Source organism: Vicugna pacos, chromosome 20 (genome assembly GCF_048564905.1).
Source record: "Vicugna pacos chromosome 20, VicPac4, whole genome shotgun sequence".
Taxonomy (NCBI): domain Eukaryota; kingdom Metazoa; phylum Chordata; class Mammalia; order Artiodactyla; family Camelidae; genus Vicugna; species Vicugna pacos.
In genome coordinates, this window is record NC_133006.1 from 8,140,464 (window position 1) to 8,158,004 (window position 17,541).

General features: G+C 51.7%; 1 protein-coding gene across 4 annotated transcripts in view; it reads right to left on the reverse strand.

The window, feature by feature from the left end:
• Window positions 1-17,541, reverse strand: part of LRRC1 (leucine rich repeat containing 1) — a 90,808-nt gene that overhangs the window by 64,084 nt on the left and 9,183 nt on the right. The window contains exons 1-2 of one of the 4 annotated variants that reach the window (XM_072944799.1): window positions 3,205-3,256; window positions 2,730-2,860 (exon numbers count right to left, since the gene is read on the reverse strand). The exons of 1 other annotated variant lie outside the window; for it this stretch is intronic. In XM_072944799.1, coding sequence (XP_072800900.1) covers window positions 2,730-2,860; window positions 3,205-3,241 — 168 coding nt within the window. In that variant the 5' untranslated portion in view covers window positions 3,242-3,256. Of the gene's footprint in view, window positions 1-317; window positions 385-2,729; window positions 2,861-3,204; window positions 3,257-7,919; window positions 8,070-17,541 lie in introns of those variants that run through there. 2 more of the 4 variants (XM_072944801.1, XM_072944802.1) reach the window with 2 other exon arrangements.

The following is a 17,541-nucleotide window of genomic DNA, read 5'->3' on the forward strand; positions in this document are numbered from 1 at the left end:
CCATTAACATTTCCGTAGGTTTTGGCAGCATATCAAGTGCTCCCTCACATCTCACAACAGAGCAATCAGTGAGCAATCAGTGAAATGAACTGAACTGAACTTCAGAAGGATACCAGGGCACGTAAGCCACACCTCACACCCAGCTTCTCTGTCTGCAAGTCCCACGTCCGGTCCAACCTCTGCCCATGACTTCTCAGTGGCCTGTCTGGCCCCAGGAATCGTCTGCTACCCAGCAGGCCCCAACTGTCCCCAACACCTTTCTCTGGCTACCAACATCTTACCCCAAAGGCCCCAACCTCTCCTTTTTACCCCATCACCTGGGCAAAGTGAAAACTGCTTCCCAAAGCATCTTGTCTCTGCCCCCTCACCAGGTGAAGACGCCCTCTGTGGTGACGAGTGTCCCTGGGAACCTCCCACAGGTCTGCCACACCCCAGACAGTTGACGTGTCCAGGGACGAGACGCGACGCGACACTGTTTTGACTGTTTTTTTTAATAAAGCATGGATTAGAAGATGAATTCCAAGTTCCCACTCGGGATGTATGGTGCCCAGCTCTGCTTTGCAAGCATCCTCAGCCCCACACCCACAACCCCTGCCCAGGGTGCAGCTTTGCTGTCCAAACAGAGAGAACCAAAGCCACGGGTTTTAGGAATTACTGGGGCGTTCCGTAAGTACGTGGACTCCGAGGCCCCGCCTCAGACCTGCTAATGCGTGATCTCCAGGCAGAAGGGCTCGGGAATCTGATGGCTGGACAAATGGAAACCAAAGGGAAACCACAGGAAGAAAAAGGCCCGTCTATATACTGAACTAAAATGTGCTGGGGATACAGCGAGCTCCCTGCCCAAGCACGGACCAGGGGACTACTTCACTGCAGTTCCGTGATGGCACCGGGGAATTAGACGGGTGGTTGACCTAGGAGGTGGCAACTTGACCCTAAGACTCTGCAACTACAGTTTCCCTGTGCCTGCTCTGCCTCCCACTCAAAATGCACCCGGGTTCTGAGAGAACAGCTGGTGATGCTCACTCTGGCCTGTAATTAACTAGCACCACGTACGGCATTTGCAAGAGGCAGCGAAGCAACTGGCAGCTTACCAGGGGATCAGAATTCGGCGTCCAAACTCACCAGAACGTGATGTCACAGCCCCCCACCCCACCCCCGCCAGGTGAATGAGAAGGAAAATCAGGAAGCACTGGCCAGGTCAGGTGGCAAAAACGAAGCACAACTTTTCACGGTACTGGAAGGAAGGAGAAAAGAAAGAGTCTGGCCAGGCGGCAGCATCAACATGGCTTTGCCACGAGGCCACGGGCTGCAATACATTGAGGTCTTTTTGAAAGGATCCGTGCCCTCCCTCAGGAGTAACAAGCAACCTACAAATATGGAATTTTAATGGATTCCTATCAGTACTTTCCATGCGATTAGAAGGTTCTTGTTCTGTTTTTAAGTCTGAAAAACAAGTCTCAGGGGAGGGGACAGCTCAGTGGTAGAGCATGTGTTTGCATGCACAAGGTCCTGGGTTCAATCCCCAGTATCTCCATTAAAAAAATAAATATAAATAAATAAACCTAATTACCTCCCCCATCAAAAACAAAAAAAAATTAATAAAGTAAAATAAAACAATCAAATACATAAAAGGTAAACCAGACGGACAAGAACAGCATTACAAGCGGGAATGGCAGGTCCTGGTGAGGCTGGCGTGGTCACCGCGAGCAACACGGGACAGAGAATATCCCACCTCCCCTGGGCTCAGCCTCCCCCCCGGAAGGGAACACACTCAAGTGTCCCAAGAACACGCATGTGGATTAAATGTCTGCAAGGGTGAGGACAAGAGGGACGGAGGAGTCCTCTGTGCAGCCATCCTGCCCTGCCGGGATGCAGCAGCAAGTCCCACCAGGACCGAGGACGGGAAAATGAAGTGACGGGATTTAGTTACAGTCGATGGGATTTCAACACTTTGCCAGTGGCAGAGGAGGTGGCTGATAATTCAGAGTGAACCACAGAATACCGAACCACCCGTCCACTGTCCATGTGCCCAGCAAGGACCTGGCTCCTGCCCGGCCACCCACTGGCAACTCGCAGTCTCTGGCCACACTGAGGAAGCCTCGCCTTCACGGCTCCATCCATGTGGCTTACTTGTGAGCACGCTGGAAATGCCAACAATGTGTCTGGCTCTCCAAATGCCAAAGCCACCTTCCTGATGGGGTGACAGCAAGGCTGATGGGATAAGCCTCATCCTCTTTCTCCCTGACCTCTCCCACTCCAAGGCTGGACTTCACCCCAACGTACTTCCCCCGGCTTCTTGTGGGCCCTGACTTGAGGGCTGCCCACTGGTTTCAATACTCCAGAGGCAAGTCTGAACTGTGGTGTCTCAGTCTTCGCCACTGCCGCCTCCCCCCCCACTCCTCTGCAGCCCTGCTCTGGGGATCGCTGTGTTCTCCTTGTCCAGGAGCCGTCCTGCTTACCTTTACCAGCAGATGAGCTGCTCTTAGCAAGCCCTGGAAACACACAGCTAGGGTCACGACAAAGAGAAAAACGGGCTCTCAATTCATGACAAGCCCAGTAAATTATATCCTGTTTCATGAGTTCCATTTCAAAGTAATCATTGACAAGACCGAAATACTTTTGGTGGGCTCCATTCAAAATGGAAAAGAACAGAACGATCTCACAACATTAAAAAAAAAAATTTTTTTAAATATGTTAAGAGCCTCAAATTAGAAGGCAAAAGCATTAACCTTGATGTCTTTCCAAAGTCGGCCTTGCAACAGGCCGGAGCGGTTAGTGAAAAAAACAGCCCCTTTACAGCCGTCTTTACTTGGGCAGGAATCTGCAGAGAATCTGAGAACGGCCACCAAGGCACAACAGCCTGGAAGAAAGCAGAGAGAGGGGATGAAGAAGGGAAGAGCACCTTCTTAGACGGCCATCAGGACCATCAATATTCTCGGAGTAAATGAGGATGGAAAACGGGGAGGTACAGCCACCAGAAATCAGGTGGCCCTCCCGGAGGAGGCAGCTCTCGGGGCAGAGTCTCTGAGCCTTCCAACACTGGCCAGCCCAGGGCCGCGGGCCCAGGATACTCTGAGAGCCCTCAAGAATGTTCTCATTCCTTTTAAGGTAAAAAGGAAAAAAAAAACAATAGAATCCTAATGAATCCAGCTTGGATTATATTCGTCCATTACTGTCATAAAGCATAGCTGGTAATATTCTTACGGAGGAAGGAGCCCAGGACAGTCACACTCGGATCCATCCATGGAGGAAAAGCAGATGCCAGCGAGGCAGAAACATGGGGACCCACGGGGCACGCAAATGGTGCCCGGCAGTGACACGGGTGACCTTCTGCAAGCTGAACGCTGCATCTTCCAACAGGCACAAAACAGAGGAAAAGAATCATGTGGCTTGCAACCGTTCAAAGAAAGCCTGGTGCAGGTGAGAGATTCTTGAGTACTCCCTGAAGGACAGAGAGAAAACAAGCTCAGACACCTGGAGAGAGACCGAGGGAAGCAACAGGTCCTTAAGGAGGTCCCCCTGAGTGGCTGCCACCGCGGGATGCGGAAGTCGAGCCCACGGCTCCCGTAACAGTGGTGCTGACACCCAGCGGTGCCCTGTTCCTCTCTCCCCGGGGCATATCTACCTCACCTCTCCAAGTTCTGTTTTATCCAACTGTGATTTTAAAGCCTGGACACGTCAATGTCTTGCCTTTCTTCCTGTCGCATGACATCCTGAATAATTACCTGTGTCCTTAAAGAGAGCACCTGAAATTCAGCATGGTGTATGAGAAGACCTCTCACGGTGCCCTGCACAAATGCAGAGACAGGCTGCGGGGAAAGCGGGGAACGGGAAACTGGCGGAACAATCAAAGCCAGCGCGAAGGATGCTGGCCACTGGGCTCGTCGCCCACCTGCAGGAATGACCGCGGGGTACCAGGCTCCACGCTCTGCAACACTGTAACTAACGAGCTGAAGACACTGCCATTCCTCAGCAGGTGCCTACCATGTGCCAAGCTCCGTTCCAGGAGGTCGCCACATGTGGACGCATCCTTATTTGTAAGACTGGGGGTGAGAGAGAGAGAGAGATGTTTGCATCTCATACCAAGAGAAGAGCATGGGGGTGGAAGTTCAGAGAGGCCACATAGTCAGCAGGAAGTGACACCACCAGCACACAGCCGGACAGAGGTCTACGTTCAGTCTCCGGCTCCTGCTTTCCTTCTATTTGGTGACACCTTTTTCTTTGGTTTTCAGGGTCCCTGAAACTAGGAAGTAAGTTGTAAGAAAATCAGGTGGGGAAAAAAAGGCAGCTACAGGAGCCCTGATGGGCTTAGTCTAATGAGATTAAATTTAGCCCCAAGAAATGCGAAGGCTTGCATTTGGACCCTCCCACCCCCAAAATAAACTAAAATTTTGTACAGAATAATGGAGACTAGGCCCAGAGCGACACTCATGAACAAGACGTGGGGATGGATTTAACCAAACGTGATATAACCCAGAACTACACATATCAATGAAACCCTGAACACGATAGGAATCCAGTAGTTACACGTGCATTTACATGCTCTCAGACTGCGCTCATGACAGTATTGTGCCCAGAACGGGGGGGGGGGTGCGGCCGGGTCTCTGGCTTGTGGGAAAATCTCATTTGCAGCACCGAGTTTTAAAAAGGTCTCTGGTGAAATGTAACATCTCCTCTAGGAGCATAACTAGGGAAAATAAATGAACTAGAAATGTTTCACTGAAGACCAGATTCTACAGAAGGGAGCAGGGTAGATTCCAGGCAGAGAGGATGGTGGCATGCTTTCCTGCCAACACGAGCAGAGCCGCCGCCACCCCCGTCCCTTCCATCTGACTTTCCATCTCTTGGGTCCAGAGTGGAGGTTCTAGGGTCTTTACAGATGTGTGAGCAGATGAGGCACCTCCTCAACCCAAGACGAAATAACTTAGGGCTGTGTAACAGCAAGTTAGATTTCTCCGAACCAGGACTGACATACATTCACTCAGTAAGCGTTCAGGCACTTCTGGGAAGAGGGGGCAGGGACATCACCTTCTGCGGGTACTTTTCAAGGCTCCCTTGAAGGACACCTCCCTCCCACTCTTCCTGGCCCTACCTGCCCCCAGCATCCACCCAGGCAAGGATAACGAGATGACATGAAGGGCAACAAAGGGCTGTGTCAGGATGCAACCCAGCAAAGACACCCGAACGTCATTCCTCCGCGATGTAACCTCCAGCAGCGCCTCCCTCTGCCACCTAACTCACCTTTCTGGCAAGACCCTCCAGGGATCGTCGGACCCTGAATGGTCTCTCGCTCTTTCAGGACCTCAATGACTTTTTTTTCTGGTCCGACAGTTTTCCTGGGGGAATCTGATCATCGCCCCCGTGGGTCCCTCCTGCCACCTCTCAGCTGCTCAGCCGGCCGTGCGGTACCTGCCCTCCAAGGCCCTCCTGCTCGGTAGCTGCAGGCGGTCAGTGCCTCCCCGCCGACTTCAAACCCCAGGCACCCGTGTCGTGCCAAAGCAGTTCACTGTCCCACAGGAGTCCCTGCGCGCTGCCTCGGATGACTCAGACCCCAAAAGATACAAGCCCTCGTAAGATGAGATTAAGGGAGGATTTGAGTGCCCACTGCCGTTTCCTACAATGAAGGGAAGGAGATTTAGCAGATCACTTCCATGAGCACAATGCCTATTCCAGGAAAGATTTATATGAAAAGAAACTGAACTTAGCAAGTGTTCTTGACTTAGCTCCCTCCGCCCACCCTTCTCCACACTTGTGATGCCACACGTAAACACACAAACACACGCAGCCCCTTGGAGAGTCTGTCATTATTCTGTAAAAAGCAGATACTGTACGATCTTCTCCCCATCTTTCTTTGGAGACATAAAAACACATTGAGAAAGTTCTTCTGTGACAACCGATGAAAAACGCGCCACCTCGTCTTGGTAAGGGCCCCACCACAGCCACGGTGCGCGTACAACTCACTCAGCCGCTGCCCGGACAGGCATGGACTTTACTTCGTTTTCCTTTATTTTTTTTTTCTGTTCCTTTTTCCTTTTTTTTCGCCACCACAAAAAAAAATGCAGTAATAAAAATTCTTCAATCTATATCTTGACACACTGGTATTTCTATTTTTAAAGCAGAATGCCAGAGCTGGAATGGCTGCGCTGAGCTGTCCCATTCAGAGACAGGGCAGGAAGGCTTCCAGAAGAGCCCTGCCGCTCACAGGTCCACCCCCGCCCTCCAGCCCAAAGGCAGGTTTCTTAAAAGATGCTCTGCATTGATGTTTGTGTGGAAACACACCACCTCTGGCAAGATACTAAGTCCTGGAAGAGTGGCTTTCCCCTCCGAAGGGAAGCGCCGGCCTGGGACGCGGATGGAAGGGGAACGGCTTCTCGCTGTGCACACTTTGGCGCTGTCTTAATGCTTTACCATGTCCGTATTTTACATATTCAAAATATAAAATGCTCTCTGAAATATCTGTAGACAGTTCAAGAAAATAAGTGCTGGCTGTCTGCAATTAAATGGTGTGAATGCAAAATGCATGGAATGTAGTTTCAACGTAACCATTTGTGAGCACCTACGTTACTCCAGGTTCTAGGCATACAAAAACTAAGGCAGCCCCTCCCTCGAGAAGCTCCCAGTCAGGCAGAAAGGAAGGCGTTTACCAGGATGCCAGGTGGCAGCGGGGATGCTCTAGGATGAAGGATGCCCCCTGGGCTCCTGGGGGAGCCGGCTGGATGCCCTGATGTGAGGCCCTAGACAGTCGGCCCCTCTCACTGAAGTCAGGGGCTGGAATCTCAGATGTGGTTATGGGGGGGGGCTGTTTTCTTCTGCCTTGTTAAACATTTCTGTATCTTCCCAGGTTTCCAAAACAGGCATCAATATCATTTCTGTAATCAGAGGCAGAATAAAAAAAAAAAATACTGCCCCCCCAAAATCAACTGTGAGTATTAAAAATACCAACTCAAGTGAATTTTTTTAGCTTAAAAGTTGAAGCACTAATTAAGGTTCTGGCTGTCTTCTCTGTCTTAATCTATTACCATGAAACTAATGTGGTGAGTCGCTCGTAAGGGTGAAGTGAGCTGGGGTTTCTGGGGGCTCACATACTGTTTCAGATTGTCAGGCACACAGAAAGCATTCATAAAACGTATGAATCAGAAAAAAAAAAACACAGGAAAGAAGGCTGTTGTCCGGGTCCATCGCCCTTCCCGTTAGTCTTCAGGAGCTTACTTTCAAAGAAATATTTAGTTTACAAAGAATCCTAGGAAATCATTAAAGTTTTGAATAAGGAACTTTAACACACGATTTAAATACTCTATTGAAATAAAGCTATATTCAAAAGCAATGACTACCAATTTAGCTCTATTTTGATTCTGGTAACTTTAACTAAAAAAAAAATAAAATAAAATAAAAAGGGGCTTTTTAGTGATATCTATAGTCACCAGGCACTTAGAGTTTCCATCTCAGTGATTTCTCTATCCCCACCTGTTTCTTTTGCTTAAGATTCTAGAGCCTGTTGGGAGAGAGATGACGGGGCTCAATTCCTAAAATACACTTGTATGTTCTGCTGGGTAATGTATAGAAAATTATTACTGTGTGACAGAGAACACAGACCTGACATCTGTTTTGTAGTCCAAGCCTAAATTATCCCAAACATAATTACCAAGCCAAGAATGAGGAAGCAAACTAAACTAGAGAAAAAAGAAAAAAAACGCGCCCTCTGGTACCATGCTCGCCATAATTTACATGCTCAAAATTCTAATAAACAGCCCAACGTCAAAGGCATTGAAGATTAACGCCTCTTTGACTTAAAAAACTGCTTCTGAAACTGGAATTACATTAGACACACCCTCCTGCATTTGCCAAAAGAGCTCACGTGATGAGAGCAAAGCTTTTGATGAGAATTTTAAATGATTAGCAAGAAGAGAATGCCAAGTTACCCCTGCTGGAAAGTCGCAGAGGGGAGCTGGGAACTCCACGCCGCGCGCGCTTGGGCACTTGTTAAACCTGCTCACATCCTGGACGCGGGAAGTGGTGTGTTTTGACAGCACCCTGGGCCAAAACCAAGGCATTCTTTCTCCGTGTTAGCACTGAAAACAAACAAAAATAAACCGTTTTGTGAAAAAACTGGCCTGCCTGTCTTCCAGGAAGATCAAAGTCATGTTGTCGAAGCCCAGGCTTCATGGAGACAACTGTGCGGTGGGCCCCGCGCCTCCGGGGCCTGAGGACGCAGGGGAAGGAGGGCCCGATCCAGGCTTGTGGCGGAGATGGACGCGTTGATTTCCCTGCAGATGCAGCGGGCAGAGGCCACCTCTTAGGGGCTGGAGAGTCCCTGGGCCTCGGCGGGCCAGGCCCACAGACAATTGTCACCATATTTCAGTATACCCAGCACTGAGCACTGGGCCTGAGCCAGGCCTCAGAGACAGCTCCTCAGGACCAGCTCAGCTGTGCATGCGTGTCCACGTGTGTTTCCACACACATGTGCACCCATGCCAGTATGTGGGAGGAAGAACAGAGAACCACAGAAATCTCAGGTTGTGGCCGTTAAGGGGCAGAGCCGGACCTACAGGCTGAGCCACCAACTCCTGGGTCACACGGGACAAAGGGGCCCCATCATCCAGCAGCCCCCCAGGGCAGTGGACTGGAGGACAGAGGAGAAAGTGTCAAATACGATCCTCGCCCTCAGGGTTGGCTATATTCCCCTCTGACAAATGCACCAGAAATCCAGAGCATGGGTGGGGACCCTTATTTCCAACCCTCGGTGAAGAACATGTGCCAAGCAGAGCCGGGAGCACCTGCTGGGTGCCTGCACGCCCCAGATGGCATCACCCATCTCATGTCAAGGACCAGAGAATTGAGGCTCGGAGACGTTTAAGGCACTTGGCGAGATCACGTGGCCAGTACGGAGGAGGCAGGACAGGGACCCACCCTGGCCAACCCTGACGCCCACTCGACCAGTGTCTCTCATGGGGCGGCCGAGGGGCCCCCAGCACCACTCACCTGGGGCCCCTGCTGCCCCCAGCCCCACATAATGAACCAGCATTTCTGGAAATAACGTCTCCAGAATCCGCAGGTCTGAAAAGAACTCCCCAGGTGCTTCTGATAAAGAATGGAGTCTAAACCACTGCGGTGCCTGCCAGGGAACGGTTAGAGAGAGCAGCTCGGTCCTGCGCCAGACACATGCGAGGCGTGCATGGAGCCTGACTCAGGCGTGCAGGTTGACCACCGTGCGCCCCTCGGCCACGTGCACGTCATCAGGTGACAGTGTCACCTGGGAAACCCATACCCCGGTGGTTCCCCACCCAGAGCTTCCAGAGCCCAACGGGCCCACCAGGATGGCAATGCAGGTCTCAGAGTCCCCTGCAGGATTTCAAAGGCCAATAGAAATGGTACCTTTATCTCCGGAAGATAAACTAAAGGGCTAACCAAGGTGTCTTTGGAAACAGGACAATTTAGCTGTTGGTCACTTGACAAATACAGTGTGTCTGGATGCAAAGTCTTTAAAGCCAGGCTGCAAATGGAGGGGAAACGGGCACAGACTCCCGGATCTCACATCTGTGCCCCTCCCCCTGAAGCCACCTCAAGGACCCCTGGCCTCCCGCCCCCCAGCAGTACCGCTGACCCCGGACAGTGCTTCAGGACCGCATCTCCTCTTCCCACAGGACTAGGGCCCATTTCAGAAAAATTCACCACTTTATTCTTTATAGTCTTGACTCCTGGCCTGTCCCAAATGTCAAACATCCCTTCAAAGGGATAAAGACTTGCAAACACCAGTGATGGTCAGAGCTATGTGGAGGTGGCCAGAGGAGAAATAGCGCTCTGAAATTTGAGTAAAACCCCCAGGGTGATTAGCGTGAAGGACAAGACATGCCTCTGGGTGTGCAAGGGCCGAATTTTCCCACCTGTAACCTCGACTCACACAGTCAATTCACCGAGTTAAAAAAAAAACTAAGAAAAGAGGATACACAATTTTCCTGAATCAGTACCCTGAAACACTGACCTACACGTTGCATTAACCAACTCACTCGAACTGAACTCTGAGATAAAATGAATTGGGGATGGAGACATAAATACAGAAATAAGAGACAAGGGGAAAGGGTCAGGAAAGAGAATGCTGAGGAGAGGCACAAGAGGCAGTAGGAGCCAAGAAGCAAACCAGGAAAAAGAAGAAGAGAAAAAAAAAAACCCAGGATTGAAAAAGAGGGCTCCTCTATGCAGAGGGAAAGAAGGCGACTGGCACTTGAGAAGGAGTTGGCACGTTTGTATCAGTCTACGATCCTCTTGAGCCAAAGGCTTCAGATTACGATCATCTCCTATTAGCGCCAACTGAAAAACTAATTAGCTCATTAGGTCTTTATCTTTAAAACCTCCATCCTCCAGACTCATGTCCAGGAAGGTAAGGTGCTACCAAGACCAAGGGATCGGACGCACAGCCGTCCCCCCACCGCCACCTCCTGCCTCCGTCCTAGGGATGTCAAGGGCTTGCAGAGCGGAGGGGTAGACGAGCCCACACAGCCGAATCCAGCCCACGCACGTGATACACATAAGATGTCAACGCCTGAAAATCGGCAGACTTCACCAAAACAGTCTTGTTTTCCAGGAAAAAAAAAAAAGCACTGAATAAGGTGGTAACAGGAGGCCTCCATCCCCACCTGCAGGTCAGGGCAGCTGTCCTTAGACGTGGCGTGAGCCCCCCTTGCCCCCCAGCTTGTCTCAGGCTGGACCACCCCATCCTGCACTGCCCACCTGCTCCCCCTGCCTGAGCAAGGGTGCTGATCCCAGCGACGGACAAACCTGCTGGCTCCCGGGCTTCTAGGAGGCCGATGACCCACACTCCCATGTGCGTCACCACCCTCTCCTGGGTCACACCCTGGAATCCTGACCTCGCCCCAAGCGGCTTCCTTTTGCTCACCTCCCACTCCGATGTCCCGATCTGGCTACGACCTCTCCCACGGCCTCCTCCCCAATGTCCCCTGGCCCATCTCCCCAGGCTCAGTGTTCTCATCTGGAAAAGAGGGGTTTCAAAAACCCTCCCACGAAGGCTGACCTGAGGACCAGGCAAATCCTGTTTAAGTGCCTAGTCGTGTGTCGGAGACACTGCAGGCAGCCACGAAAGGGCTGCTATCGGTGTTTCCACACTGTAGCGAGTCCTCCCTCCACGCTTCCAAGGCAAGGGCAGGCGTCCAGCACGTGGGCAAGACACTCCCCACCATTTGGCCACTTCACTCCTCGTTCATGCCTCTGCGAAGAGGCAGGACTGATGCCATGTTCTCTCTGGGCGACAGGGACCCTACCCCGCACCTGCAGGATGCACTGACTTGGCCCCAGCCCGCCCGGGTGGACAGCAAACCTCCACCACCAGACACTTCACTGGCCGCTGGTGGGTCCCCCTGGAGATGCCAGGCTCAGGCTGCACTTGACAGAGGCGGGACCGCAGTACTGCCAGCCCCTCGCTGTACCAAAGTGAGTATCTGAGGATTTATGTATCTCAGCTACTCCCTAAAAATCACTTTTTTCAATGTAACAGACATTTTTCTGAACATTTCCCATGAATAAGGCACTAAGTCCCCCAGTGCCTGGGACAGAGATGCATAAAGCAAGCCTCTGATGACAAACCGAGGGAAATAAACAGATACACAGCTAAGTCGAACCCCAATGAACAGCGTGAAAGAGGTGGGCCCACAGGGGCTGGCAGACCACAGGGACATGAGTGTGGTAGCAGACCTGGAGGGCTTCCCGGAGGAGGAGGCACCTGCACTGGAGAAGAGGTTTCCAAGCAGAGCACACGGCACCAACACAGGCACTGAGTCACAGAAATGCAACAGAGAGGATGTCAGAACGTGCTAGGAGGTCCTCAGCACGTCAGAATTTAACAACTTAGAAACTAAGTCCAATTGGCAATTTAATCTTTGTAATATCTCATTTACCTGGGTTTTTCTTCTCTCACAAATTTTCTCTCATGCACAGTGAAAATAAAACCTAGGGAAACGTCTACATGGACAAGCTTTTCCCTTTTTTTGAGAATAACTTGGAAGAGAAATCAACTCTGCTAGAGATGCTCCCTGAGCAGATGGCCCCTGTGTCTCTGGCAGAAGACCCAGGGGGAAACTGAAGAGAGACATCACAAGCACTACTGCCATGGAGGGGACGGGAGGGTGTCTGCGAGGACCAGCCGGCACTGAGCCGTGCCCATCCCCATCCTCCTCCCTGCCCCGCTAGGTGCCGGACTCTGCGTAAGCCCTTCCCCGGGGTGCCACCCTGCCAGGTCACTCAGGCGTCCCCTCAGCGCCCGGCACTGCGCACCTGCTGAACTGACCCTAAGGCCACCTTCCTTCAGGCTTCCTGACGCACAAGACCCCTAAGGGCCTCTTTCACTTCAGCATTTTAGGCTGAGGTGTTTGTTATCTGCAGCCAAGAGAATTCCGAATATCATTCCTGTTTCTCCAGGGCTGAACCCCTCTCTCGGGGGAAACGACCGGGAACTGAAGCCACGGAAGTGACCCGCCGCTTCTCCTGGGCTGGGTTGACTTTGGACCTAAACCTGCAAACCGAAAGAATATTTAAGTTTTTCAAAAGAGCGTACGAACTACATCTCGCAAGAAACGACCCTCTGCTCTATTTACCTTCCAGACATCCTTATGCAGACTTTCTTTTTAAGCAGTAAGTTCTGCAGAGGGATGGGCACAGGTGAGGTTGAAGAGGAGGGCTGGGATTCGCCTTCCTCTGGCCTCTGGGTAACATCAGCGGGTCACTCCTGTTACCGGAGAGAGCCGGCGCACAGATGGGACACCTTCCCCGCCCCCTGCCGTTCTAGAACGAAGCTGTGGAGAGCCGAGGCAGGTGAAGAACTGAAGCGTGCTACCAGGTAAGGTGAGTCCAGTATAAAACTCATGGCTTCTATTACCCTGATCTTATTAGCATCCATCTGTAGAGGTACTGGAATATGGATGGTTCCAGAAAGTACACAGGAACCTTTCTATAATTCTGACTTCGACAGTCAACACTAACACCTGCCTCACCGGCTAATCACCTGATATCACACTTTGAGAACAGAGATAAACAGTGCAACAGCCGGAGAACTGGGGGTGGAAGGACCGTGGGGGCACCTCCTATGATAAACCCAGTGCTCGAGTTCACTCCAGAAGGTAAAAAACCCAGCCCCAAAGAATGGGTGCCACTAATCTTCTCTGAAAGATTATGCATGAATAAGCACATTAATATTTGGTGACCTAATTCTTACAATGATATTTCAGCTCGGTGCTCTTTTTCTTAACGGTGCAAAAAATAACCTGGGGGTCACAGCTGTCTTTCTGCTCCTTTTTCACAGGGCGGACACAACTCCCAGCACGTCGGGTGGTTTTTGGTGCGGACAGCGTGGTCTCTGTGTGTTTGACCTTGAGGGACAGCAGCCCCGCAGGCCAGGAACGCTGGTCCCCATCAGTCTGCCCCCAGCTCTTCTGTGTACTGCCTGTGTGACTCCAGCAAGTGAATTCACCTCTCTGCATCCTGGTGCCCTCAGGAGTGGAACAAAGCTATTTACGTAAAATGAAGTTACGTTTGTTGGAGGGCTGAATGAGTTCACGGTGGGAAGTGTTTGGGCAAAGCAAAGTTTGAGGCATGTTACTCAAAAAACGTCTGCTGTCTTTATTGCAGTTATGGTTACCCAGGCTTCCTGGCCCAAGGTCCGGGTCTCATGCCCAAACTCAAGTATTGACCAGCCCCTACACGGCTGCAGTATTCCCTTTCCTAGTCCTCCCAAACCTGGCGAGGAATCTGCCAGCCCTCAGCTGATGAAACCAAAAATCTACATCCGATACATCAGCAGGTCCTGTTGACTCTACCCCCACCAAAAATCTCATTACTCACTATCAGCTCCTCTCTCCAGGTCTCCCTGCTTCTGAGAACCCTCCCTCCCTCTAGACGAAACTCTAACCAGCCGGGAGAGTGAACTTTCTAAAGCATCAGTGAGACACTAATGGGCTTATGATCTGCCACACCTCCCACGGATGGAAAAAACCTCCAAACTCCTCCCCAGGGTCTCTGAGCCCCACCTACACCTTCACCTTTATTTCCTGCTCCCCGTCCCTGTCACGCCAGCCACACTGACCTTGTCCAGCCCACAAGCTCACCAAACCCATCCCCAAAGCTTTGCAAGGACCTCCACCACACGCACGCTCCTCCTCACAGCATCAGTGCAAAGGTCACCTCCTAGGAGTTGCCTTCTCAGAGCAAACAGGAGCCTCTGCTCCTCTGCTCTCTGCCGCACTTCCCTGTCTGTGCTTGACAGCTCTCATCACTCTCTGAAATTCTCATCTGCTCATCCACTTCCTGGCTGTCTCCCTTACCCAGAATGGACGCTCTGTTAGGACGAGGCAAGATCTCCACCTTGCTAGCTGTGCTCCTACACAGCCAGGACCGAGGAGTGCATGGAGCAAGCAGGGGAAGGAGGAGGGTCTGGCAGGACCCGGCAGAGGTCCATCCCCTCCCCCCACTCCTGAACCACGCAGCCCGGGAAGCCCCGACACCGGCACCCACCGACACCCGGTCAGGAAGCGAGCGATGAGGCAGAAGAGTAGGAGTGGGCAGCTTTCATCCCAACAGACTCCCTGCAACGCTACCTCAGGGTGAGGTTAGCCCACGGATGTTCTAAGCATCGGTCCCCCAATTAAGTGTCCCAAAATACAGTCTCTCGGGTACTCAAATCAAGCCGAAGTGCAGTTTCAAACAGCCACCTCCTAACTGCCTGAGTTCATTCACTAAGGAGACAAAGCCCCAGCCAAGCGGCCCGCTTCGCCTCGCTTCTAAAAGCTGGGGAAACGCGACTGACACAGGGGGAAAGAATTCCGTGTTCGAACGTCGCTGGTGGGTGTGTGCTTTAACCAAAGAAAATCTGCTGATCTTTTTGCCCTAATTGGTTCTGGGAATCAACAACTGACCACAGGAGGGTAAGCATTTGGAACAGTTTCTTCTTATTACCGAACCCTTGATTACAATGATTAAGCCTAGCCTTGTGGTTCTGCTCAGCCCCACCGGGCGGCCTCCCGGAGCACGCGCACAACGGGGCACCGCTTCCCTCAGGTTCGCGCAGCGGCCTCAAGTCATAAACGTTCATCAGATTAGCACCCAGGGAGGTCTGAACTCAGAGAGACCTTGAACATCACTGACACCACCCGCTTCACGGCTCAGATAAGGAAACTGAGGCCCAAGAGATTATGTGAACTGCCCAAGGTCAATGCCAGTGTCGGCCAGAGCAAGGACAGGAGCCCAGGGCTGACAGAGTCCAAGGCCTGGACTGTTTTCCCTGCACTGTGACGCCACCCAGACAGGCAAGGACCGCAGAAAGCATGGCCCTCCTTGGAGCAATCTTCAAGCTCTACTTCCCAGTCTGGCCCAAACCCATTTCTAAATGCCCTCCCCAGATGGGCTGAAAACATCCCCCGAATGATGCTCCAAAATGTCTCACGTGTCTGCTCTGTGCCCATCATCCTGTCAGGCCGCGGGAACGCAACCAAAGGAAAGGTGTGTAGCTGTAAGGAACCAGCTTCAATGGGGGACAGAGATCCAAAGAGGTGAGAATAATGGTACTGGTGTCCCCGGCAACCAGAGAGGAGGTAAGAGGAGGCTTCCCACGGGAATGGTATCGCTGGAGCTGTGTCCCATGGGATGCAGACAGCGAGGCAGACAAGGAGGCAGAGAGAGAGAGTACCTCACAGGAGACAGAACACAAAGGAAGGTGCGGGAGGACGGCGTGGTTGGTAACCAGGGTAGCCGGGCGCTGCTGGAGCACAGGTTCCGGGTGGGGAGGGACGGGGGATGAAAACACGGCCAGGTTGTCCCAACAGGGGAGAAGCCACTGCAGCAGGAAGTCACCCACCACACCTGTGTTTCAGAGGGATCTCTCCCACCAAGTCTGGAGACCGGATTTGGAGGTGAAGGGGTTTCGGCCTCTTTCACAAAATAGCCAATAATGATGACGAGGACCATCCCTTTGTCCTGGGGGCCTGTCTATGGAACAGACGTGCTCCCAGCATTTTACACGCATGAACTCATTTGCTCTTCAAACGACTTTGAGATGGAGGAACTATTACTACCCTCTTTTTACAGACGGGCAGACCAGGGCATAGGGGTGCCGAGTTACCTGTCTGAGGCGTTGCGACCAAGAGGTCCCCCTCCTGAGTAGTCTACAGACTCTCCCGGCCAGCGGGAGACGTGGGCCTGAACCGCCACGTCAGGAAGCGGGCCGGGGGCGGGGCTGGTCCACGCAGTCATCACACCGCGTTGGTGCCACGCTGCCTGTCCCCCCACATCCTGCACATCATCCATCTGCACCCCCTGCTCCAGAAACACAACCCAGAGTGAGGGTCTCTGCTCCGCAACACAACATCACGTTGACTCACAAAAGCTTCCCGTCTGCGATGCCCGCCCCCACTGCCCGGCCCATCTGAACCTCCCTTCGGTGAAAACCAGCCTCCCCTGAGGTCCACGGCAACTCCCAGTTTGCCTGGCACTGAGCTACGTGAGGAACTCCATCCCGCTCGCTTCCCTGCCCGATTGCAGCCCATAGGCTACTTCAACACAGGAGTCAGATGTCTGTCTTCCAAAGACCTGGAACAAAAATCTGAGTGCCTGACGGAAGCCTACCCGAGGGCTTTCACAGGTCTACGGGAAGGAGTCCTGTCAAGGAGAAAAGGAGCAGAAATGACAGAACCACCTCCTGGCCTATGTTTCCAGCCCCCGGGAGAGCTCACAGCAGGTGCAGTCAGGACGGGGAGAGGACAGCCCACGTTTTCATACTCCTGTGACACATCACCTTACCCCCCTCATCCTTCATCCTCTAGCTGGGAAGTGGGTAGACTTCCCTAATGGCAAGGCCTCCATTCAACTCTGATTAAAAAAATAATAATCTTTGACAATCTAGCAATATCTACTGAAATTTTTAAAGTGTGCACCCTTTCATCCGACAATTATGCATCTTGAACTTCATCTTAAAGAAACATCTGCAAAGGGACATGTACAGGAACATATAGTCCAGCATGATTTGTCACTGCAGAAAAATAAGCTGGAAACAGTTTAAATATTCAGCAATTGGAGGATGGTGAAATAAATCAACTCTGGCATATCCCACACGAGGGAACTCTATAGCACTAGCATCAGTGCTCAAATACACCTATACGTACTGACGTGGAGATGTTCAGGACACAGTGTGAAGTTAAAAAAAAACAAAAGTGGCAAAGCAATTTACATAGTAATTTACATAGGGGTCCTCTTGTCATTTTAAGAGTAATAACTATATGGTGGCATGTGAAGAGGAAAAGTCTGTAAGAATACCTTCTAAAATCATTCATGTCTGGTATCACTTGGAAAGAATCAAGGAAAGTGTCACATTTTTTATTCTTTGAATTTTTCGATGCATCCAACACATAATACTCCTGTAATGAGACGAAACAAGGCCACGTCATGGTCCAAAGTCAGGCCAGCTGCACTAACAGCACGAGCCCAGGTCACAGCGTCCTCTCCATCAGGACAGGAGGTCAGAGCCCAGGTCACAGCACCCTCTCCGTC